The sequence below is a fragment of the Hypanus sabinus genome, chromosome 21 (assembly GCF_030144855.1).
Source record: "Hypanus sabinus isolate sHypSab1 chromosome 21, sHypSab1.hap1, whole genome shotgun sequence".
Classification (NCBI taxonomy): Eukaryota; Metazoa; Chordata; class Chondrichthyes; order Myliobatiformes; family Dasyatidae; genus Hypanus; species Hypanus sabinus.
The window spans coordinates 39,358,168-39,383,631 of NC_082726.1; the positions used below are offsets into that span (position 1 = coordinate 39,358,168).

A 25,464-nucleotide genomic window follows, 5' to 3' on the forward strand; every position below is an offset into this window, starting at 1 on the left:
TAGCAGACTGTGATGCAGCCAGTTAGAATGCTCCCTACATCTGTAGAAATTTGCTAGTATGTACCAAATCTCTTCAAACTCTGAATGAAATATAGCCACTGTCTCGCTTTCTTTATAGTTGCATCACTAGGTAGGGACCAGGATAAGTCCTCAGCGAAATTAACACCCAGGAGCTTGACATTATTCTCTCTGTCCACTACTGAATCCTCTAAGAAGACTGGTGTGTGTTCCCTTATCTTACCCTTCCCAAAGTCCACAGTCAGCTCTTTGGTCTTACTGACGGTTAAGTGCAAGGTTGTGGCTGCGACACCACTCAACTAGAAGGATGCCATTTGACCAACCTGCTTTCTGCCAGCTCTTATGGTAACACCCCCATCAATTCTGTTCACGTTCTCTGACTCACCTCTAGTTTTAATACTATTGGGATCGAGGATGACTTACTTCCAATAAAGATGGGAAGATGTCTGATTGTGACTCATTTTAACAAGAAGCCATTTCACAGACCATCAACCACAGGGACTTCACAGTGTGACTCTTGGTTCAATGCAATGAATTCCAGGACATCTGGAAACTAGGCTCTGCTGCTAAGACTTAACATGTATGCACCACGCACATTCTTGTGCTAAGCCTCCCATCATCAGTTCCATACCCCCATCCTTGATCTCTTCCATCAGTGTACTTTGACACTCACAGACTCATTTGAGATCCACCAATGAACCGGGGGCCACTGGCATGCACACTGTGTATCAGTCATCCAATCAAATCCCTAATATTCCCAGTTCTACCCTCAACCAACACCTGGCAAATCTACCTAACCCTCAAATGCCACATCCCCAAAGTCCAATTATCCCTACAGTTGCCCCACATTCACATGGGACCTACAGAAGTGAGCAGTAAAAGACCCCTGTCCCCCTGTTGTATAAAGCTGAATCTATCAGTCTTCTACACAATCACTTAGTATCCCCAGGGGTGATGTGGCACACATGAAACTTGGCTCCTTGCCTAAAATACTTGTGGAATGCAATTAGAGAAAACAGACCACGTAAAGAATTTGGCTAACATTCATAATTCATAGGATCAAGTTCAAAGCCCAATACACCAGTTGTGGAATCTAAATTAAGTAAATTACCCGCAATTAAAAAAGGCAACTAATCTTAGTAATAGTTGCCACTACACTATTGGATTGGAAGCTCAGCTGGGTGTCATTCTTACTTGAGCTTGTCTATATGCAGGTGATTACTTACTGCTGCTGAGATGGCCTAGCAAATCACTCAGTTGTGCTATACTTCAGGGTATTAATGAACAGAGAGAATAATATTGAACTTGGACCCCAAGACTGGACATATTAAAGTCAGTCTGACTGCCTCATCCAGCCCAGTTAACCTTGCAAGATTCTCTTCTCAAATATCTGACTGGGAGAGCCTGTCTGCAGATAGCTCAGCCTTATCACATTCATTAAGTCATACCATATACTCTGTCAATCCACTCCATCGCACTCCAGCGTTCCATCGTGACCCACTGGTGGGGCACACCCATTGCAGTGGTACACAGGCGGGAAGTCCTTGGAGTCTTCAAAATTAACTCTAGATCTCATAAATTCTCATTGTATCTAGTCAAATCTGAGCAAGGGAACATAATCCTGGTTATCACCTGCCATCCTCCCTTGGCTGAATAATCAGTGCTGCTCCATGGCCCAAAGAAGTACTCTGGGAAGTTGACTTCAAAGTGTACCACCAATAGTGGTTTGGCACCATCAACCAGCTCCTGAATAAAATAGTTACTAGATTCTTGCACTCAGCTAGACTCTTCTTAAGCGTTGCCAGTGACCCAGTGTCAACCACTCTCTCAGGCAATGCATTCCAGGTACTTACCAGTCTCTAGCTGAATAAGGTCCCCATCATATCCACTCTACATCTCCTCCCCTCACCCCAAAGCTACATCCTCTAGTTATATCTAACTGTGATATGAGGGACAGTTTCCCGCACCATCGACACCCCTCATGATTTTATATACCTCTGTCATGTTATTTCTTAATCTCCACTACCTCAGGGAAAACATTCCCAATTTCTTTAGTCTCTCCTCATAAATAAACTGCATCATTTGTGCTAACATCCTATTGAATCCACCTTACCCAACTACCACCTACTTACTGATGCTGAGCTTTGAGTTTTGCCAGCAACACCCCGCTTCACACCTCACTGTAGCCTTAATCCAAAGATTGATCAAATGCTGAATTCTAGGCAGATTAACAGTGACAGCCTTTGTGACCAATACAAAGTTTGACCAAGCACCCCTGGCAAAACTAAAGATAATGAGCTCTAAGGAGATAACACTTCAGTAGTTGGGATCATAGCCCACACAAGTGAAAGTTGTTACAGGACAATGATCCCAGCTGCAGGGCATCATTGCTCGAGTTTCTCAGGGCAGGATTTTGGGACCAGCCACCTTCAGCTGCTTTATCAAAGACTTGGCTTCGACCATAAGATCACAAATGGGGATATTCACTGGTTAGTACACAACATGTACATCGGACTAGGGTGAATGTTACAAAGATTCCTCAGGCAGGTTCCTGAGCCCAACCATTTTCTGCTTCTTCAATGACCTAACTTCCATAATAAGGGAGATAGTCACTGATAATTGCTCAATGTTCAATTTCAATCTCAGCTCCTCAGCAAATGAGTTAATTCATGCTGACATACAGCAAGACCTGTACAACATTCAGGCATACACTGATAGTAGCAAGTAACATTTCCACCACAGAAGTTGCAGACAATGATAATCTTCAACACCTAACTTTTACATTCAATAGGATTGCCATCTCTGAATCCCCTGCCATCAACATCCTGGGGATCAGTGCTGACTAGAACCAGCCTCATAACTGCCAAGGGTAGAAGAGGAAGCCACCAGCGGTATCTCCTGCAGCAGACACCTGAAATCCATCAGGACTGTGAAGCAATATTCACCTTAAACCTACCTCAAAGATCACGGCACCATCCAGGAGGAAGCAACTTGCTTGATTAGAACTCAAGTGTCTTACTAAACATTCACTCTCTCAAACAGCAGTGCACAGAGTGTACCACCTATAAAGTACACTGCAGTTCATCTGACTGCAGGTCACATCCCTAAAACCTCGGCCACGGGAGAAGGATGAGGACAGCAGATGTAAAGGGAAAGCACCATCATCTGCTGACTTGCCTCCATGTCAGCTTAACATTCCTGACCTGGAAATATATCTCCTTCCTTCATCATTGTTGTGCTTAAATGCTGGAAGCCCCTGACAAACACCACTGTGGGAGTACCTGCATCTGAAGAACTACAGGAGCTTAATGAAGGGACTCAACACCACCTTCCCATGGACTGTGAAGAATGAATAACAAATGACTGCTTAAATCTCTAAAAACAAATAAGAAGCATTAAACAAATCCATTTTATAGGTCTGTGTTCATTATTAACCTAGAAAATGACTCTGGGCAATGACACTCTTGGGGGACTCTTCAGTTGATTGGTGGATGGATGAGTTACAGCAAATATCAAGAGCTCCTTCTGTTAACGACAAATAGAAACCTGTTACTACTCCTGATTGTGTGATGCCAATAGTACACACACAGTGAGTGAACTAAGTTAGGAGTGTTGAGTAGCCTGCAGCTGGGATTCTTCTTGCTTGTTTGCACATCAACCTTGAGGTTCCATCGCAGCCATTGTGAAAAGGTAGCAAAGCACTGAGCACATTAACGCACACCGTGGGGAAACAGCATTGCTGAGGAAGACTGTAACTCTTCTCACAAGCTATGGCTTTGTCTGTTGACTTGGCCATACCAAGGTGGCACAGTGATATGGCCAGTGGAGCTGCTTCGTTGCAGCTGATGTGGTTCAATCCTGACCAAAGTGCTGCATATGTAGAGTTTGCATGTTCTGCCTGTGACTGTGTGAGTCCTCTGGTTTCCTCCCACATCCCAATGCAGGTGAGAGTTAGAATCTAGAGGTTCTGGGAATGCGAAGAGGAATATGCATTTAAGGTGAGAGAGGGTAAGTTCGAAGGAGATGTGTAGACAGTGCCGGGTGTCTAGAGTTTGCTTTCAGGGTGATGGTGAAGACAAATATGATAGAGCCATTTAAGTGGCTCCTGAATGTGCAGGGAGTGAAGGGATATCAATATTGTGTAGGCAGAAGGAAATAGTTTAGTTTAGCATTTGGATAATAGTTTAATTAGTTCAGTACAACATTGTGTGCTGTAGGACCTATTCTTGTGCTGTACTGTTCTATGTTCTAAAATAAACCTGGGGACATTAGTGGGAAATGGGAATATTCATTGAGGCAGTGTAGACTCAATGGGCCAAAGTGCCATCTTCTTTTGACAAATACCATCATTTCCATCCCATGGAGCTGGGCAGATGGGCGGCTGGTCTCAGGAATCACTTCCGATGCAGACGCCCCAGACATCCCATGACCATGTTCTGCTACTGCTGAGCTGGTGAGACAGCAGTCCTGTGTGCTCTCCGGGCCATTCACCTTGCTCTGCAACGTTGCTGTAGCCTGATGTGAAGACTCAGACAAACCTGGAACAAGGATTAACACATTACTGAGTGACTGACACTTGGAGTAAGGACATTTATCTTTTTCACAGTGTATTTCACCCACTGGGCTTCATTGCCTTGAAATTAAATGTCTGAATACTCTACCAGTGAGACACTGAAACATTAAAATATATCTGCTAAACTTTATTAGAAGTGCAGAATTTTACAGTGAATGTTAGCTACCTTACCAATTGATGGTGGTGAGGGCATTTCTCAGATATGAACAAACCCCAGCCTGGAGATGGGAAATGGTAGGAGGGTGAGAATACCTTTTGGCTGAGATATGATCAGTGATACTTCATCAGTGGTATTCTGAAGAACCTCCACAGCAGTTCTGAGAGTGACTCCCTCTAGGCTCTCACTGTTCACTGAAATCAGACGACCTCCTTCGGGACAAGAATACAGTTAAATATCAAAGGTCAGATTATTAATAAAACTCTCAGTGATAAATAGCATTGTGTGTGTTAATTCTCACCTTCTTTGATACGCCCATCCTTGTCTGCTGGTCCACCAGGAGTGATGGCTGTGATAAAGATCCCCAAGTCTAATTTTCCAGTTCTCTCTCCCCCAATGATCATAAAACCTACAAAGAGGATAAACAGGATCTGAGAGCCTGAAGCTTTTGCACTAACCTTCTCACTTACCATGGCTTAAGATGTAAGATGCAATGGGAAAGTGTGAAATCTAGGAACGTGAATGGCGCTGTTTACAATCAGCAGTCTCTCAACACAACTTGACCCTTAATGATCACAAACATTCCCTCATTATTCAAACTCAGACTGTGAGCAGTGCTAAAGGTGGGAATTGAGTACATTACCCCCTCCTGCAATTTGCTATGTGTACATAAGCATTAAAAAGATTCTCCTGTGTTGCTGGTAAATTCAGCAGCAAACAAGCTCAAGGCTTCAGTGTTGGGGAAATAGGCGATGTGCAATCAACTCCTTAAAAATCTGGCGATTGGGACTGGGATCTGAACCAGCGGCCAGAGGGGAAACAGGCCCATGGATTGTCCATTGGCACTGGTTGATGAATCTGAGAAACTGCTGTATATTCTAGCTGCTTAATTGATCACTGTAATTTGTCTCTGTTTGGAAAATGAGTGGTAGAATTTAGTGCAGATTGGTGGGAATGTTGGAAGAATAAAATGGAAATTGTGTAGCATTAGTGTAAACAGAATTTGTTTAATGGTGAGGACTCAGTCCACACCAAAACTGATTAGCTTTCTACATGTACCCTTCAGTCCCACACTCTTAAAAAAAACAATGACAGCAACTAACAGCAGCTACAAGAATTGTAGTGAACTGCATTTCACTGGTTAGGTAAACAGGGAGAAGCTCGCCTTGTGAACCTCAGAATCAGAATCAGGTTTATTATCACCAGCATCTGTCATGAAATTTACTAACTTAGTAGCAGCAATACAATATGATACATGATAATATAGAAAGAAGAAAATAAATAAGTAATGCTCCTTGAAGGTGTCTTGGATACTACAGAGGTTAGTACTCAAAATGGAGCTGATTAATTTACAACTTTCTGTAGCTTCTTTCGGCACTGTGCAGTGATGCAGCCTGTCAAAATGCTCTCCACAGTACATCTATAGAAGTTTTCAAGTGTTTTCAGTGACAACCCAAATCTCTTCAAACTGCTAATGAAATACGTCCGCTGTCTTGCCTTCTTTATAGCTGCATTGGTAATGTTGAGACCAGGATAGATCTTCAGAGATCATGACACCTGGGAACTTCAAATTGCTCAACCCACCTCTGATCCCTCCAAGAGGGATCTCCCTGCCCTCTTCCCACTTTCAGTCCACAACAGGGACCCATATCAGGACCAGGTTTATCATCACTCACATATGCCAGGAAACTTTTTTTTTGCAGCAGTAGTACAATGCAATACATAAAACTACTACGGGACTGTGCAAAAGTCTTAGGTGTGTGTGTATATATCAAGTGTATAAGTGATCAAGGGTGCTAAAGACTTTTGCACAGTACTGTATTTCCATGTGAATAATGGACCACTCTGATGTCTTAGTCTATATGAAGATCAACTAATATGCAATCTCTTATTAACCTACCAAAACCAAACTTGGGATCTTTCTTCAGATTTACAAAAATGATTTCCCTCTCAGGGACAGTCACATCGTTGTCCATTTGGCTCTTCGTATGTTCTGTGAATAAAATGTATATGTGAGCTAACAAAGGGTAGAATCAACACTGGTATAAAATTTAAGTAGAAACCACTGACTGGGGTTCTGGATAGGACAGCACAGAGCAGCTACTCAGAGCTTTCCCACGGATCCAGACTCTGACCTCTAGTGTTGTCTGTATGGAATTTGCATGTTTTCCCCATGGCTGTGCGAGTTTCCTCTAGGTGATCTGGCTTCCTTCCACATGCCGGACACATGTGGCTTGGTCAGTGACTCTAAGTTGCCTCTGGTGTAGATGGGAAACAGCAGGTCAGGTTGGAGTTGATGGATAAACAAGATGCAATTCATTATAAGGATTTATTTATTTACTGAGATACAGTGCAGAATGGGCCTTTCCAACCCACACCGCCTGGCAATGTCCCATGTTAATCCTAGTCTAATCATGGGTCCAACCAGCACGCCTTTGGACTGTGGGAGGAAACCCACGTGGAAAACAATCAAACTCCTTACAGGCAGTGGCAGGAATTGAACCCAGGTCGCAGGTACTGTAAGGCATTGTACTGACCACTATGCTACCATGCCACTCCAAAGGATGTAAGTGGGGGAACATGATCGGTGTGATTGCAATGAATGTCAAAGGGTTTCATGGCCTCCTTCAGTGCCATGAGGTAACAGGAAATACGTGAGACATCACGTCATAAAGTGGATTTCCACAACCTCTTACTGTGTTAATTAGTCCTGACTCAAAAAAAAAAGACAATTCACTCATAAATCAAATAAAATCCCTGGGGGGGGGGGTGTGGAAGGATTTGATAATTGCCCTCATTTGTAAAGCTGCACAAATTAAGCTGTTTTGTTGGATGCGATGACTCTAATGAATGGCTAATTAAAACTTTGAATATATTTCTTTTTAATATACCGAGAATCCAATAACTACACTCAAACATTCAATGTCATTACCATCACTGAATTCCCCATTTTCAATATCCTGAGGGGTAGTGTCTTTGGTCATAAAATGGTGTAGTTACATATAGAACATGGCCACAACAGCAGGTCAGAGGCTAGAAATCCTGTGGAGAATAACTCACCTATCTCCACCACTTAAAAGGAGCGTGACGGAATACTCTCCACATGCCCGGATGAGTACAGCTTCAACAACATTCAGGAAGCTCACCACCACATAGGGCATAACAGCCCACTTGATAGACACTGCAAATGGCACAGGTGTTGGAAGTGACTGGTGGAACCAGGTGAAGTGGAGAATGATAGGCAGGTGGAACCAGGGGGGGGAGAGGTTGGTTGTTTTGGAGACAAAGCTGGTAGATAAAAGGTGAGAGGAGATATAGGAAATAAAACTAGGCAAGTATAGCCAAGGTGGAGGTAGGACGGGAAGGAGGGAGATACAGCCACAGGCTGAAAGGTACTAATAAGTTGAACCAAATAAAGGATTACGAATCAGATGAGGAAGGGGAAGGGAAGGCCAAAGCAGAAGAAACCCAGATAAACAACACACACATACACAATGCTGGAGGACCTCAGCCAGCCAGGCAGCATCTATAGAAAAGAGCAAACAGTCGACATTTCAGGCTGAGATCCTTCATTCAGTCCTGAAGCACTTGACTGTTTGGTCTTTTCCATAGACAATGCCCAACCTGCTGAGCTCCTCCAACATTCTGTGTGTGTCACTTCGGATTTCCAGCATCTACAGATTTTCTTGTGCTTGCAAAACCCAGATAGATGGGCAGAGGGAACCAAATGGGGGTGGATGATGTATCAAAGTAACAGTAGGTCAGTGGTGGTGGTGGTGGGGGGGGGGTGGATTGATGAAAATTGTGGCAAAGGAAGAGAATCCCTGAGTGGATCCATTGAGCAGAAAGGCAACACAGGGGATGTAGGCTGCCTGAAACAGGAATACTCCACGTCCTTCCCATTTGGTTGTAGGCTATACCAGTCGAAAATGAGGTACCGTTCTTGTCATTTGTGTTTAGCCTCACTGTGGCAGTGGTCGAGAACAACAGACAGAATGGTATGGAAATAGGAAGGGAGTTAAAATGACATGCAATAGGACTCCTAAAATCACAAACATGAGAAAATCTGCAGACGTCTCCTGAAATGTTGATCAATCATTTGCCTCCACAAATGCTGCCTGACCTACTGACCTATGCTTTCTGCACCAATATTGGCAGTCACTGTGTCTCCACACTCCCCCACAGGTAGCAGAGGCTAAAAAAAGTGTTTGTAATGTTATCTTCAACTGAACATTCAATCAAACTTACCACCAGCACCATTCTGACCCAAAGTTGTGCTCTGCAAACCCAGGTATCTCATTCTTTCCTTCAAGACAGGGAGGATTTCAGAGTGGGATATGGCACCCTTTGTGCTACAAGAGAGAGTAAGGGACATTTAATTTCCTGGACAGTCACACAACAAGTTTGTGTTCACAATGTACTAGAATCTAGAGGAACAGCATTCAGCACAGAAATAGTCTTTTCGACCCACAAGTCCATGCTGACCACTAAGGACCCATCTATACAATTCTACACTTATCCCATTTTATCTTCCACATTTCCATCAATTCTCCAGATTCTGCAGCTCATCTAACAGCAGCAGACAATAAACCCAGGGCATGAGTGGTTACCAAAGTATCCAAGGGAAACTTATGTGATTCCAGGGGTAAGGTGCAATCTTCAACAGATAGTGATTAAACCTGGGTTGTTACAGTGGTGAGGAAGTAGGTCGACAAGCTGCACCTCTGTGCTGCCCTAATGCATGAGGAATTTTCTACTGTTGTGAAAAAGGAACCCATATTGTGCAAATTTATACATTTGTTTTTCTTGTGCTATTTATGAGTGGCTTTGGTTTTATGATCTCCTGCTTTATCAGGTAAAGCTAATGAGGTGGGTGGAGACCGCACCTGACTGTACCTCAGATCAGATGAAGTGTCTGATCAAGAAGGATTAATTAATGACTTCCTAATTAATGCAGATTGCAGAAGCTAGCACTGATCCGATGAATCGTCCATAAACTGCAATTCTTGAATTTTAAACATCAATTGAATTAGAAACATCTCCCACACTGGGCAAGAAATATCAATGGCCTTGAGGACCCGCAAGAATAGGTTCCACAATTCTGTGAAGGTGATTCATGGTCACATGTTAACATCGAAAATATACAGCACAATACAGTTCCTTCAGCCCACAAAGCTGTGCCAAACATGACTAGGCTTACCTATAGCCCTCTATTTTACTAAAAGCCTCTTAAAAGACCCTGTTGTATCCACCTCCACCACTGTTGCCGGCAGCCCATTCCACACACTCACCACTCTCTGAGTAAAAAATGTACCCCTGACATCTCCTCTGTACCTACTCCCCAGCATCTTAAACCTGTGTCCTCTTGTGGCAACCATTTCAGCCCTGGGAATAAGCCTCTGACTATCCACACAATCAATGCTTCTCATCATCTTGTATACCTCTATCAGGTCACCTCTCATCTTCCTCTGTTCCAAGGTTGTTTCCTTATAACATAGGTAAAGGCCATTTGGCCCATTGACTTTGTATCAGAGATTTCTCATCATTTGCAATGCTGGTCCTGTCACTTCCATCCCTTCCCATTATCCAGGGACCCAAACCTTCTTTCCAGGTGAAGCAACTTGCATTTCTTCTGTTGGTACTGGTAGTGAGTTGTTATTGTCAAATGTACCAAGATGCAGTGAAAAGTTTGTCTTTCATACTGTTGTAAAAATGCAACAATGCAATATTTTGACAATGTACAAGAGCATCCTGACTGGCTGCATCACTGCCTGCTATGGGAACTGTACCTCCCTAAATCACAGGACTCTGTAGAGAGTGGGGCAGACAGCCCAGTGCAGCTGCAGGTGTGAACATCCCATGATTCAGGACATTTACAAGGACAGGTGTGTAAAAAGGGCCCGTGGGATCATTGGGGACCCAAGTCATCCCAACTACAATCTAATCCAGCTGCTACCATCCGGGTAGCGGTACCGCAGCGCAAAAGCCAGGACCAACAGGATCCGGGACAGCTTCTTCCATCAGGCCATTAGACTGATTAACTCACACTGATTTGAGTGTACTCTATACTACATTGATCATTCTATTCTATTTTTGATTAAGAATTATAAATTACTATGATTGCACATGGTACATTTAAATCTTGTTTTGTGGCTGCCTGTAAGCAAACAAATCTCAATGTTGCATAATTTATGCATACGTTTATAGTAAAAAGTACTTTAAACTGTTTGAACTTTGAAAAGCAACAGCAAAAGTACAGTTCAGTTAAATAATAAAGTGTAAGATCATAACGAGTAGACGGAGAGGTCACAAATCGATCTTATCATACAAGAGAATATAAAACACTACAGCACAATACAGGCCCTTCAGCCCACATTGTTATGCCAACCTTTAAACCTACCCAAGATCCATCTAACTCTTAGTTCTTATGTCACTCTCCATTTTTTCTATCAGCCGTAAGCCTATCTAAGAGTTTCTCAAATACCCCTAACATATCTGCCCCTACCACTACACCTGGTAAGGTGTTCCATGGTCTCACAACACTGCATAAAACCCTTACCTGATGTCACCTCTATACTTTCCTCCAATCACTTTAAAATTATGGCCACTGGTGTTAGTCATTTCCACCCTGAACAAAAGTCTCTGGCTATCCACTCAATCTATACCTCTTATTATTTTGTACACCTCTCCCAATCATCTCTCATCCTCCTGCACTCCAAAGAGTAAAGCCCTAGCTCATCCAACCTATCCTCAAAAGACACGCACTCTAATCCACGCAGTATTTGTATGAATCTTCATTACACCCTTTCTAAAGCTTCTAGATCCTAGATGAGGTTAACCAGAACTACTGTGCTCTTATTGGACTCTTGGAGAAGTCATACAAGAGTCTGATAACAGTACAATAGAAGCTATCCTTGAGACTGGTGGTAAGTGATTGCAGGCTTCTGGAACTTCTGCCTGATGGGAGAGAAGAGAGAGTGTCCAGGGTGGGTGGAATCTTTGATTATACTGGCTGCTTGACTGAGACAGTGAGGAATATAGACAGAGTCCTTAGAGGGGAGGCTGTTCTAGTGTACTGCATTTGGTGTTCACACGATGGGTCTCCTTTAAATTGAAGAAATTCAGGATGGCTGATGGTGGAACATCTGCATTCAGTCAACAGTGGTGGCTCTGAGCTTGCTGCTCATTGCTACTTTAATTCCCCATCCCACTCCCATTCTTTCTTGTCAGTCTGTAGCCTCATGTACTGCTATGGTGAGGACCAGAATAAAATGGAGGGACAGCAGCCCATCTTCCAGCTAGGTACATTGCTGCTTCCTGGACTCAATACAGAATTCGATAGCTTCAGTTAACTTGATTTCTTGATCGGTACCAGTCCACTATCTGTGATATTAGCTCAGTTTGTTTTATGTCTTGCCCTTTTTTTCCTTCTTTTTCTCTCTGCCCAATCTGCATTTCACAACTTCTACATATCATAGACACAAGAGATTCTGCAGATGCTAGAAATCCAAAGTAACACATACAAAATGCTGGAGAAACTCAGCAGGTCAGGCAGCATCTATGGGAAGGAACAAACAAGACCCTGCATGATAATGGATGGTTTCATTCTGAAACATTGACAGTTTACTCCTTTCCATAAATACTACCTGACCTGCTGAGTTCCTGCAGCATTTTGTCTGTTTGATCCTACATGACCGTGTTCTTTCATTGACAATCTCCTTCTCTCACTATTCCTATTCCCTCATTCACCAGATAACCTGTGTACTGCTAACCCCCATGGTCATGTTGTTCATCCTAATTGGGACCACCTTCTCTCCCACCCTCACTACAGATTAATGAGTTATGTTGAGTCCTTTTCAGTTCCAACCAAGAGTCTCCAACCTGAAACATAAACTTAAGTTCTCTTCCCACAGATGCTGCCTGACCTACTGAGCATTTCCAGTTTCTCAGATTTCTTTTATAGGTTGTTATTCAGCCATTTCTTTTCTTTTCAGCTGCTGCTGACGGTGGTTTGCTTATACAATCTCCTTAAACAGTGTTAAGTGATGAATCTACAGGAATCATGGGAAAAAGTGTGCCGATCCTAATCATTTACTATTACCTCATACACATGAAATGACAAACTCACATGAGTCAGGAATCACTAATTCTAATTACAAAATCAATATCTTCTACTTGGACCAGGCAGTAACCTCTCCCTAAGTCATGTCCTCATGGCCAATCTCATTCCAGACATTTATTAGTCAATTAATATGGTTTCAAACGTTGGTTCATTGTGCATTCACTTTCAAGTAAAGGAAATTAATTTTACATATACTTGAGAGAAGATTGTGCATTTAATAGAGTTTGAGAAATAAGTTCTTCAGATTGTTTACAGTCCCAGTATTGAACACTGCAACCGAGGACTGGATCTTGTATTTAATCATCATCACAGAAAATTGGCAAAGCCTGTTCATTAGTCTTCCTCAAGCTCTTAAATGACAAAACCTATCCCAGAATATAATTGATAGCCCAGATTCTTCAGATAAATGTGATGACGATAACTTTGCCTTATCTGCAGTATCCCACATTTCATTGAATTTGGTTTGCTTTTGTTAAGACACTTGAGAGCTGACTTGAATTCAGATATAGAAAATACAGACATTATTCATGCTGTCCTTATTCAATATTGTGTTTTCCTCAAGCATAACAATAACAACCTATAATTTGTTTTTTATTACAGCTATTCAATGATATACCTGGAGCCCCTGGTTGACTATCAGCACTATACAACTCAGTGGGTTGCTAGGGCTCCTAAATACTTGCTTGTAACTACTCTAGTGAAATCCTACCTCCACATGTGACTGGTGCTTGAAGGAACCGTGTCTGCCATGAGATTGTCACAGGATTTGCTCAGTGCTCCAAGAGACACAGTGTCCACATTAGGCCGACTCAGAATGGTTTCTGATCGGGAAATATTGCGCATCTCCTCGAAACGTCTACGCTGGGTATACTTTGTCTCATTGGAAAGCACAGATGTAAAAACATGTTCCTCTGTGGGGAAAGAAAATATGCAGGAAATTGACTAATGCTGATTTGATTTTGAAGTAAAGACACATGAATTCCAAAACGGAGATGAACATTACCAGCCCGCATTGTATTAACTTTGGAAATTGGTTCATGATCTGCCCAGCTGGTGTTTGGCGGAGTGGCCAAGATGTGCTGAGTTTTGAACTAAGTTCCCAGCCAATCAGGTACTTTTTAGCCTGTAAACAAAACGGGCAGACGGTTGATGGCTAAACTGAATCAGAACATGTGCACCACCTGGCAAACGAGAACAGCAGTAGGAATCGTTCAAAAGGGTAAGATTGCCATAGCGCTGGGATGTTTAGAGGAAGATATAGAATGGAGTGGCACTGACACATTCCTAAGATCCACTGTGAGTTGTGAACACTACCTGAGGCAGCAAGCCCAAAGAATACATTAAGTCATAAGACCCTCATTGGAACAAAGAACCATTCCATATCTTAATTGGGTGTAACATTCACTGTCTCAGTCTGCCACAGAACAACCAATGAGATCAAAGTAAGAAATAATGAGAAAAACCAAAATAAGATTGTAAACATTGTAAATCTAAACTAAAAACAAAAATTGCTTTAAACACTCGGCAAGTCAGGCAGCATCTGAGGGAAAAGAATCAAGTTGAAGATCTTTCAACCTGAAAGGTTAACTTTGTTTCACTTTGCACAGACTTGCTGAGGGTTTCCAACATTTTCTGTAAGCAACAATGGATGTTTGACTTCCTCAGTCATAAGCATTGAGGAACCACTGAACCAGTCAGTTAAGATGAAACACGTGGATATATCATTGCTTTTAATAATCTGTATGTGTACATATGCATGGGGTGTGGTGTGTATGTACATGCGCACACATATGTACAGTAAGTCAGACGGTCTCACCTCTAATTGTCATAACCAACTGAGAGTTAAAAGGTTTTCAGGTGTTGGCATTAAGCAAGTCTCCTCTGCTTTACACCGGAGAATAAAGAAGTTGGCACTCACCATTTGCAAAAGCAGCTTGACTAAGCTGGCGGGAGTTCATCTGTACCTGGAACCTGTGCTGAGCTGAGCACAACTCAATTAGATACTTGCAGGTCTTGCTGTTTTCTGTGATGAAGACATGCTTCTTACCATCTGAACTGCTTTGAACTGTAAACTTCTTTCTCTGAAAGAGATAATCAGGTGACTAAGTCCACCAGTAACAGAGAAAATGTCTCATGAAGCGCTGAATTTTTGGTGCCCAGATATAAGGCAACATTGTCATCCTTCAGCCGGATTAGCACAATGGAAAAGCCATTTGTTCAACGCTTCATTGGACAGGAAACCCAGGTTCACTCCTGACCTCTAGTGCCAGCTGTGTGGAGTTTGAACGTGTGTGTGTTATCCCTGAGTGCTCTGTTTCCTCCACATGCTCTCCAGATAAAGTGTCTTGGCCTGAAATGGTGACGCTTTATTCCCCTTGATAAATGCAGCCTAACTTGCTGAGTGCCTTCAGCACTTTGTCTGGTTACTATGTTGACTGTTTACTGTACAGCTACCTCCTGAGTAGATAAAAGGAAAGGAGAATTTATGGGCACATGGTTGCAGGGGTACAGAGAAATCACTGGAGGGGGAATCGATTGATGAGAGTCAAGCAATGAAAAATGAAAAGGATCGCTGTGCTGAGAGCTGCCATGAATCCAACAGGCCAAAAGTCCATCTTTCCAAGAAGCAGATGACAGAAAAATTAGAAGGGAGATGAGGAAACATTTTCATCTATTCTAGAGGAAGCTCAGGCAGGTCTGAGGAAAATCTCCCCTCCTTTAATTCAGAGCTTCGGTGAGGCTGGCATTCACTAGTGTGGGTATGGAAGAGGCGTAAGGGGTAGTACAGGCAGAAAAATGGCACTTTCATACATTTGTATAGGGCAATCTCTTCACTTTCACCTACCAATCCATTTGAACCTGGCATTTTGGAAGACATAACCTATTAACCACATCAAGACCACTGGAGTTAGCCATTCAAATCTCTTCTTCTCTCACACGCACAGACATGCATATGTGTGAATACATATGGAGGCATGCACACACACAATCAGGTCTGCTAAGAGAGAGATAGAGACAGATTGAGAGAGTCAGAGATTCAATCAGAGTTAATGATTCAGCTCTGAGTCTCGTTATCAGTGAAACATCTGAAATTGTTCAGCTCACACTTCAAGTGCTGGATGTTGCAATATGACTGTTTAGAAAATGAAGCCACATTCTTTATCTTGACTGTCCCTAAGGTTAATGATATTGTCCTGCATTACTGTTTGTGACCACCCCGGTCTGAGGCAGTGTCTATGGAAGAAGAAGAAGAAGGAAAAGGGAGCACGTTAGGTATGGAGTAGCATAATAATGAAGCAGTTAGTGTAATACTATTACAGTTCCAGCTGTAAGATCACGGTTCAATTCCAGGTCTGCCTGTGAGAAGTCTGTACATTCTCCCCGTGACTGCATTGGTTTCCTCCCGAAGCTCCAGATTTCTTCCATATTCTAAAGTTGCACGGGTTAGACTTAATAAGCTATGGGTGTACTATGTTGGTGGCAGATGCCCTCAATACTTCTGGGCAGCCGCCAGCACCTAGACTCATATCATCATAGAAAAGTACAGCACAGAAAAAGACCCTTTGGTTCATTTAGCCCATGCTGAACATCACAGACTATGAGGGGCATTTCACTATATGTTCAATATTTTGACATACATGTGACAAATCAAGCTAACCTTTAATCTTTAGTATTTGAGAGTGGTTGTGAGCACGAGGCACAACTTACACTGAAAGTGATCCGTTCCATTTCCCGCCACTGGAACCGTAAGCTGGCAATTCTAGTGTCGTTCTTCACCTCGTAAACGATGATCCCTTTGGCACAGATTCCCAACACAATGTCTTCTCCAGCAACCTTCTTCTCCCGTCCCACTCGGTGGAAGAGGACACCATACTCTGGGAGCTGCTGGGTGACCTGCAGAGTGTTGTAAACCCACCAACAATTAGCATGTCATCCGAACACACCTTCACCTCCTCAGCACGCCCCATGGGACCTCACCTAATCCTTATTAATGAAGAACAGTCACAGTCAAGTCATTACGTTGGAAAACACAACAGATCATTTGGGCAGAGAGGCAGTCCACAATCAGCAACAATTTACCTGGCAATTTAGTTCCTGCTGCTGTGGGAGGACACTAAACACTCTGCTCTAAGTACACTACGATAGGAACATGTGCTAGGATTTTAAATGAGTAACATCTCTAGAAGTCTGCAATTTACTGTGAGTGGCAACAGCACACATGTGCCCATTATGAGACACAAGAGGTGAAGTTCCCACGATCAGATTCTAGCAGTGACAGTCCTTTGTGTTCCTGCTTTTGTCCCGCAGCTTTCTGCAACCTTCATTCTCCCCTCTGCAATCTCACTCTGTATGCTCCTATTACCGATTCTCTTTGTCTGCCTCTATCTGCCACTGTTTCACAATCTCCACCACCCTGCCACCTCTCCCCTATCTGGTGCAACGTGTCCTTCAGCTTTCACCACTCTTGTCCATCAATCACCTGAGGATCCTGTCTCACCTTTCCCCTTTATATTTGCCATCTCCCCTCTCCAGTCTCAGACCTGATGTAGAGCTTCAACCCAGAATGTTGACAGTTCCATTCCCCCCCAATAGGTGCTGCTCAACCTGCTGAGCTCTTTCAGCAAACTGTTGCTCCGTATGGTGCTCGGTATATTATTATGGGATCACTTTAGATGAGTTAAGCATGTCTTAAAATCAACAGAGCAAACATGAAACTAAACCTACTGTAGGTAGTGTGTCGTACCTTCAGATATTCCATTTCAGCCTCTTCTTCAGATAGGTCAAAGTAAGTGGAGTGTAGGCGAGGTAGTTCCTCTTTTACACAAGTCAAAGCCATCTTTTCCAACACACTTGGGGGAATGTAGTGCTCCACTCGATAGTAATTCTTTCCATGCACCTTTTTGGATAGACCAGTTACAGTTACCAGTCTCAGAGAGTACATCCCTTCAGGCAGCCCTGAACATCACCAGACTAAAGTACTGACCACCATTTCTCTGAGATTCTCACAGAGTTGCAACAGAAGGCTGAGAAGCCACAACCACTTGCTGGCGTTACTGGCAGCCATCTCCAACTCTAATTGTCAACTCTTTCAAAAAGAAAGCTCAGCCTTGAGTACCAACAAATCTTCCACTGCCATGGAATTGTAGAGACCCAGGCCCCCTTTATTGTTTACTCATCTGCTCATTATTACTCAGTTGCCTAGGTTAGAGGGTATGCAATGCATGAAAGTGGGTACATCCTTTTGACCAAACTATCAGCTGGTACTGTACGGCTATGTAATTGGTGAATATGTACATAATTCACAGCCACCGACATTGAGTTGGGGTTTCACTTTAAGAGGCTGGACTGACGGGATGACATAATTATGTGAAGAGTTTTTTTAGCATGCTTTGTTTTCCATCTGGTGGGTGGAAGTGACCAACAACTCTGATAGAGGCAGATGCTAAGTTGTTAAGCTCATCAGTGGGAGGTGATGCTTTAGCACTGCTGGCCCACCACCTCGAGGGAGTCTTGATTGTAAGCAGGCCGAAACTCCTGAGGACAGGTGGCAGGTCAACTGATGATCCCACTGATGATAGCACAGGACAGTTAACATCTTAGACCACGTGTATTTTCAATTTGTTAATTTGATAAATGAGTTGCTACGGCTTTTCTGAAACATAAAATGCCTCCGCTGTTTGATTTGTGAAAACCTACATTGGTCTAGGGTGATTCCAGAGTTATTGAACATGTCGGTAAATGCAGCTGCTTTGAAACTGACAGAGTTTTGGGTGCAAAATGCCGTTGCTTGGTTTGTACAAGCAGAAGCTCAATGCATGCTTCAAGAAATCTCTGCCAACAACACTAAATATTGCTATATTCCCTGATGGATAGTCTTCTCCTGTGAGTCCTGCTGGGGCTCAGAACAGCTTCCAAAAAAGGACCTGCAGTTGTCCAAGGCTGAGTTGGTATACGGAAAGCCATTACGAATGCCATGTGATCGCATTCCTGACGCCACAACTGCCTGGTCGGCCTCTCAACAGCGTTCCACCCTCCTCAGTGAATTTGATTCCTTTTCACCTGTTTCTACCTCCCGACGTGGCATACACCACACTTGGGTTCCTGTTGATCTACATTCCACCTTGTTTGTTTTCATCCACCATTACTCATCTTGGAACAGGCCGAAGAGACTTTTATCACAGTATATATTTTGGAAGATCGCCTTGAACCAGCTCACCAAGATTTGGAGGATTCCACTACCATGACCCTGGCATTGTAACATAATCGTGAGTGTGTCAATGCACTTCTAGATGAGCCAGAGGCACCATCTGTTCCTCCACCCTTGGAACCTAGGACCCAAGCTGGCCTTGTCCAAATTCTGGACAGGCTCACAATGCTGGTGTTAGTGAATTCAGGAGGTGGGGGGTGGGGTTGGCTGTGCAGGGTAACGCAATTAGTGGATATGTACATAATTCACACCACCGACATTGAGTTGGGGTTTCCGTTTAAGACACTGGTCAGACAGAATGACATAATTACATAACAATTTTTTAGTGTGGTTTGGGTACAGTTTTTGGTATTCAATAAATGAGTTGCTACGGCTTTTTTGAAACATAAAATACTGCCACCATTTATTTGTGAAAACCTACAGTACCATGTGCAAAGCCCAGGCACAATCATAAAATGGATCTGTCAGTAGACTTTCCTCCAATTTAATCAAGATTTTGGACCATGCGATATAAAGTCAGGAATTCTGCTAGACCAGTTTGCCTATGGAGATATATAAGCCATGAATCTCAGATGAATCCAGTCCAGTATGGAAACCCAAACAAGATCCTATCAAACTGCATTAAGAAAACTTACCAAAACCTCGAGCACTGATGAATCCAAACTGTTCTAGGAAAAGATGGTTAAGTTATAAGTTATTTGTCTTTGACACTCCAATAGTGTGTGTGTTTAGGAATATTTGTATTAAACTAATCCAGGAGACATCAGGATGGACATTTAAGGTTTGCTTGGACTTTATGTTGAGAAAGTATAACGGTTGTTATTGTTCAAAACTATAATGGCTGGTAAGGGGTAAAATAATGCTCAGCTTCACTGGGATTGCAGGTAAGGAGGTTATTACTCTTTCAGTAACCTCCACCCATAGAGATGGCAGTTTATACAGTCTATAAAAACAATTAAGCATTGGCTGATCTCTTTTCATTAAAGAAGCATGTGACTCACTTATGAAACTGTGCTGAAGTATCATTACAATCTCCAGGCTTCTGGGGAGAAGGGTAAGAGTTTTCCATCTATCATATGGGTTGCTTAACTTCACACACGTCCTTGAGAAGACACTGTTGAGTCTACTGAAGGGTCAGAGAGGGAGCGAAAGGCTTCCCACAATGTTCTAAAACTGAATTGGACCCAGCGACAATGAAGAGATGGTCAAGTTGAGTTCCCACATGAACTGGACGGGAAGATCTGGGATGAAGTTCTTCTGCCTTTCTGTGTGGTAGAGGTGAAGATTTTGGGCGATGATGTTGAAGAAGCTGTTAAAGTGTATCTAGACAGATGATTGAATAGGCAAACATAGAAGGTTATAGTCCTAATGAAGGCAAATGAGATTAATGTAGATGAGCAAAGGGGCCAGCATGGATGTAATGAAATGAAAGGCCTGTTTTGTTGCTGTCCAATTCTATAACTCAAGTTTAGATGAATTACTGCACTACACCCTATGGACAATAGGCATCCAAAAATATGCTGCTCCCTTTCATGAATGTTGATAAGCTCCATTACTCTGTTATCATTGCCCAGCTTATGAATGTCCTACTTTTGTACAGCCCATGCATACACACAAGCACTTGAGAGATTGATACGATGGACTTGCCGGCTGCTGCAGGACTGCAGGCATCTTCTGCCAGGTGAGCACTCAGATCATGGCTGCATTTCTGATTAGCGAACCACCTGGAAATCTACCATAAACTGGGTCAAACATGTATACCATGTAGCTGATGTTGGCCGCTTGGGTGCTATTTCTGGACTGTACCCTTTCCTCCATCAGTCAGGGGAATATTATTAATTGGTGCAGAACAAGGAACAGCTAAATTGAGCATTGTTGAAATACCAGGCTGTAATACTTCTGGCCCCATGTTATCTTGTGTTTCATCTTTACCAGGTGAGGACCAATAGCTTTAGTTCTACCATCATAGAGTAATACAGCACAGAAACAGCTCTTTGGCATGATGTCAACTAAGACACCCATCTGTGCTAGTCTCACTTGTCTGCACTTGGCCCATATCCCTCTAAGCCTTTCCTATCCAAGTACACGGTCAAATGGCCTGTTTTTGTTTATACTTCAGGATCGAGGCATCACTAGCAAGAGCAGCATTTATTGCCCATCCACTATTGCCCTTGACCAGTTTAGTTTGGCCATTCAGAGTCAAACACGTGAGTGAGCCTGGAGTTCTGTATGGTCAGTCCAGGTAAGGATGGCAGAATTTCTACCCTGAAGGACTCTAGTGAACCAAATGGGCTATCTGACAATTTTGAGTACATTCACACGGGTACGGATTGAATTTAGGATCTCAGAATGTTGACTGCTGGTTAAAGATGATTCATACTGTTTTGTTGCTTGCAACCTACTCACCTCTGGAACATACTCTCCAAACTCTGCCTGGAGAGCCAGTGAGCCCAGCAATAGGGCTGTCTCATCACTGCAATACAAACGCTCTTCCAGAATGTCTTTCCTCAGCTGTAGATAATACTGATGTCTGGTGAGCCTGTGCCTGGAAAACAAAAGAGATAATAATAAAATGCTGCCATTTTATATATATACATACCTACTAATAATCACATTTACAAAAGAGATATTAATAAATTTCTAGTTTTATATATATATGCTGTATATCTTGATCTACCTTATAATGATCAAGGTTATGAATGAGAAATTGAGAAATTGCTGCTCTGAACACCTACTGAGATGCCAACCTTGGCACTAATGTTGGATTGTGAATTTCAACCTCAGTGTCAAGAAATGGAGACAAAATCTAGGCTGCTATCTGAGGATGCTGCAGGAGATGCATCCTATCATTGATGTGTCCTCAAATACAGGTCCATGTCTACCTTTCAAGAAAGTGCACGGATCTTCAAAACATCCCAGTCAATATTTATCCCGCAAACAATTATCATTAAACTTTCTAATTCTTTACCTAATTTCTATTTAAGGAACTTCACAGAGTAGGTTTGGCTGATAAGTAACTAATTTGCCATAGTAACCGTGCAGACCCACCGATATTCACCACACTCTGCAAAAGCGAGGTTTGGAAGACAAATATTCTTTCTCTCCTTGTCAGCTCAAATTGCAATTGTCCAGAACAGAAGAAGGTTGGTTTCAAAGTATCAATGTAGAACAAGGAAACTAATTGCACACTCATAGCCTATTAGCTGCTTTACACCACTGCCGACCTGTGTGCTACACAGCAGCTTTAAACTGATCCTTTAGAGTGGAAAGTAATGATTCTATACAATTGATTTATCTGGCTTGAGTCACTCATGATATCAATTCAACTACGTTCCATACATGAGATCTCCTCTCATGGTTCAGTTGACAGTGATCACGAACAGGAATGCTTGCTGATTTGACCAATTTCTCTATAATCTGAGAACTTGCAGTACTTCATCTGTCTAAAATTAACAGATCAATACATCTGTGGAAGGAGAAATTGAGTTACCTTAATGAGTCTCTCGTTCCACAAATGCTACCCAATGAGTTGTTTCTAATATTTCCTGCTCTTGTTTCTAATTGGAGGCATTGCTAGTTTTTAGATTTTAATTGCCTCCAATTAAAGATGTGGGAGGGGAGAAGATTTTGCTTCCTTTCTTGCCTTTGTGGTTTGGAGAGCTCAACTTCTTTTATTAAAATTATTGATAATAGGACGTGAAAACTTCACGGGTGAGTAGCATTAAAGTGTGTCGCTGATTGCTCTTGACCTGACGAGTTAGTTCATCAGGGAAAGCTAACTTCATTGAGCTTCATTCACACCTAGCCCAAACATTCCTTCCCTGAATGACACTGAAACCTCCTGGATACTCACCAGTTGCTATTGTTCTCAGCTTGCACACAAGCTGTTTTCAGGCTTTTTGAATCCACAGGCTAATTGTCAAAACTCTAGCATTCCATAAGAGTGCCTTTTATTATAATTGATTGAACAGAGCAAACTCATCTGTCTGCACTTCACAATCAGTGAAGTAAAACTGCTATTCTGACACACAGCCAGGCAGGAACTGAATAGGAAAGTTGCCCTCAATTATCTTCCAGTGAAGATATTAATCCTGTTTAGGATTCTGTAAGAGAATCCATAGCTCCCAGTTAAAAAGGGTAACCAAATTCTCCTAATGATCTGACCAAAATCTATCACTAAAAATGTGCCTGTTCATTGATTTCACTGAGAGTGGACTTGTGACTACCTCTCGTACAAGAATTGCTTGCATTTTGCAAGGATCTCCAACATGTGACATGCATTCCAGGCCCTGAAAAGAGCTGTAAAGGAAATAGCCATCCCAGAGGACAATCCAGAGACCTTAGCACCTCATGCAAGACTTCTGAAGTATGTCAACTGTTGCCACGCAGGAGATGCAGCAATCAAGTTGTCTCCCTCAAAAAGCCACTGCGATAATGCTGAGAGCATGTGCATTTTTGCAATTAAAGTTCAAGATAAATTTATTCATAAAGTACATATATGTCACCATATACAATGTTGACATTCATTTTCATGCTGGCATTCACAATAAATTCAATAAACACAATAGCATCAATGAAAGACTTCACACAACTGGATGACAATCAGTGTGCAAAGGGCAACTATGCAAATACAAAAAGATAGAGAAAAATATATATATAAATAAATAATTAAAGATCGCTAGATCAATATTGAGAACTTAGATGCAGAGTCATTGTATGTGAATCCATAGATTGTGTGAAAAGTTCAGTGATGGAGTGAGTGAAGCTGAGTGAAATTATCCCCTCTGGCTCAAGAACTTGATGGTTGAGGAGTAATAACTGTACCTGAACCCGAGACTCCTGGTCCTCCTTCTTGATCACAGCACAAGAAGAGAGCATGGCCTGGAGGGTGAGGGTCCTTGATAATTTATGTTGCTTTCCTGTGACAGGGCTCCATGAAGATGTGCTTAGTGGTGGGGAGGGTTTAATCTGTGATGCATTGTGCTGCATCCATTACTTTTTGAATGTTTTTTAGTTCAGTGGCATTGATGTTTCCCTGCCAGGTTGTGATGCAACCGGTCAATATACTCTCCACTGCACATCTATATAAAAGTCTGTCAAAGTCTTAGATGTCATGCTGAATCTTCCCAAACTTCTGAGAAAGTAGAAGTGCTGCTGTGCTTTCTTTGTAGTTGCACTTTTGGTGCTGGACCCAAGATAGATCCTTTGAAATGATAACACAGAGAAATTTCAAGTTGCTTCCCCTCTCCACCTCTGCTCTCCTGATGAAGATTGGCTCATTGACTTCCAGATTCCTCCTCATGAAGCCAATAATTAGCTCCTTGGTCTTGTTGACATTGAGTTGTTATTGTGATCCCACTCAACCAAATTTTTGATCTCTCTACTATATGCTGAATCACCTTTGATTTAGCAAATGATAATGGTGTTGTCAGCAAACTTAAATATGGCATTGGAGCTGTGCTTATCCTGACAGTCAGAAGTATAAAATGAGTAGAGCAGGAAGCTGAGCACATGGCCTTTGCTGGCAACTGTCCTGATGGAGATTGAGGAGATGTTGTTGCCGATCCAAACTGACTGGGGTCTGCAAGTGAGGAAATCAGGGACTCTAATGCACAAGGAAGTATTGAGGCCAAGGTCTTGTTGATCTTGAGGTCAAGCTAATTGATTAGTTTTGAGGGGATGGTAGTGTTGAATATCAAGATGTAGTCAATGAAGGATAGATGAACAAAATTACGAGATATAGTAAAGAGCAACCAAAAGTTTGGCTTCAGAATGAATTTTCTGGAAATGGAATGGGGCTGAGTTTGTTAAATTGGAGAAATTGCTGTGTTGGGAGTTCAGAGGAGAAAAAAAAATTGGCACATGTCTGCAGGAGGTGGAACACAATTAGGCCATTCTATTGTTCATGAAGATATCAAATAATCATAGAAAATAGAAGAGTACAACAGTACAGGCCCTTCAGCCCAAGATGTTGTGCCAGATATTTAACCTACTCCAAGATCGACCTAAACCATTCCTCCTATATTGCCCATAACTCTCTATTTTTCTTTCATCTATGTGCTTATTAAATGTCCCAAACGCATCAGTCTCTACCACCATTTCAATTCCAGTACTTATCATTCTGTGTTTAAAAAAAAACACCTCTGACATCTCACCTATTCTTTCTTGCACTCACCTTAAAAGGATATTCTCTGATCTTAACCATTGCCACCCTGGTAAAAAGGCACTAGCTGCGCACTCTAACCGTGCTTCTTAAACTCTTATACACTTCCATTAATTTGCCAAGGGTTGAGCAGAATGCCAGGACTAATGCAGTCTACAGGCACTCACAAAAGGATTGAGAGTAGACCACAGTCAAAGACAACTGCCTTTGCCAATGCTTACAT

General features: G+C 42.4%; 1 protein-coding gene across 7 annotated transcripts in view; it reads right to left on the reverse strand.

Moving 5' to 3' along the window:
• Window positions 1-25,464, reverse strand: part of LOC132378980 (tyrosine-protein phosphatase non-receptor type 13-like) — a 411,889-nt gene that overhangs the window by 179,991 nt on the left and 206,434 nt on the right. For all 7 annotated transcript variants that reach the window (XR_009507250.1, XR_009507249.1, XR_009507251.1 and 4 more), the window contains exons 13-22: window positions 21,485-21,623; window positions 17,615-17,767; window positions 16,579-16,764; window positions 14,789-14,951; window positions 13,580-13,781; window positions 8,997-9,100; window positions 6,649-6,741; window positions 5,050-5,157; window positions 4,844-4,960; window positions 4,363-4,556 (exon numbers count right to left, since the gene is read on the reverse strand). Coding sequence is in view for 4 of the 7 variants with exons in the window: in XM_059946390.1 (XP_059802373.1) it covers window positions 4,363-4,556; window positions 4,844-4,960; window positions 5,050-5,157; window positions 6,649-6,741; window positions 8,997-9,100; window positions 13,580-13,781; window positions 14,789-14,951; window positions 16,579-16,764; window positions 17,615-17,767; window positions 21,485-21,623 (1,459 nt within the window). In the remaining 3 variants the exon portion in view is untranslated. The remainder of the gene's footprint in view (window positions 1-4,362; window positions 4,557-4,843; window positions 4,961-5,049; window positions 5,158-6,648; window positions 6,742-8,996; window positions 9,101-13,579; window positions 13,782-14,788; window positions 14,952-16,578; window positions 16,765-17,614; window positions 17,768-21,484; window positions 21,624-25,464) is intronic.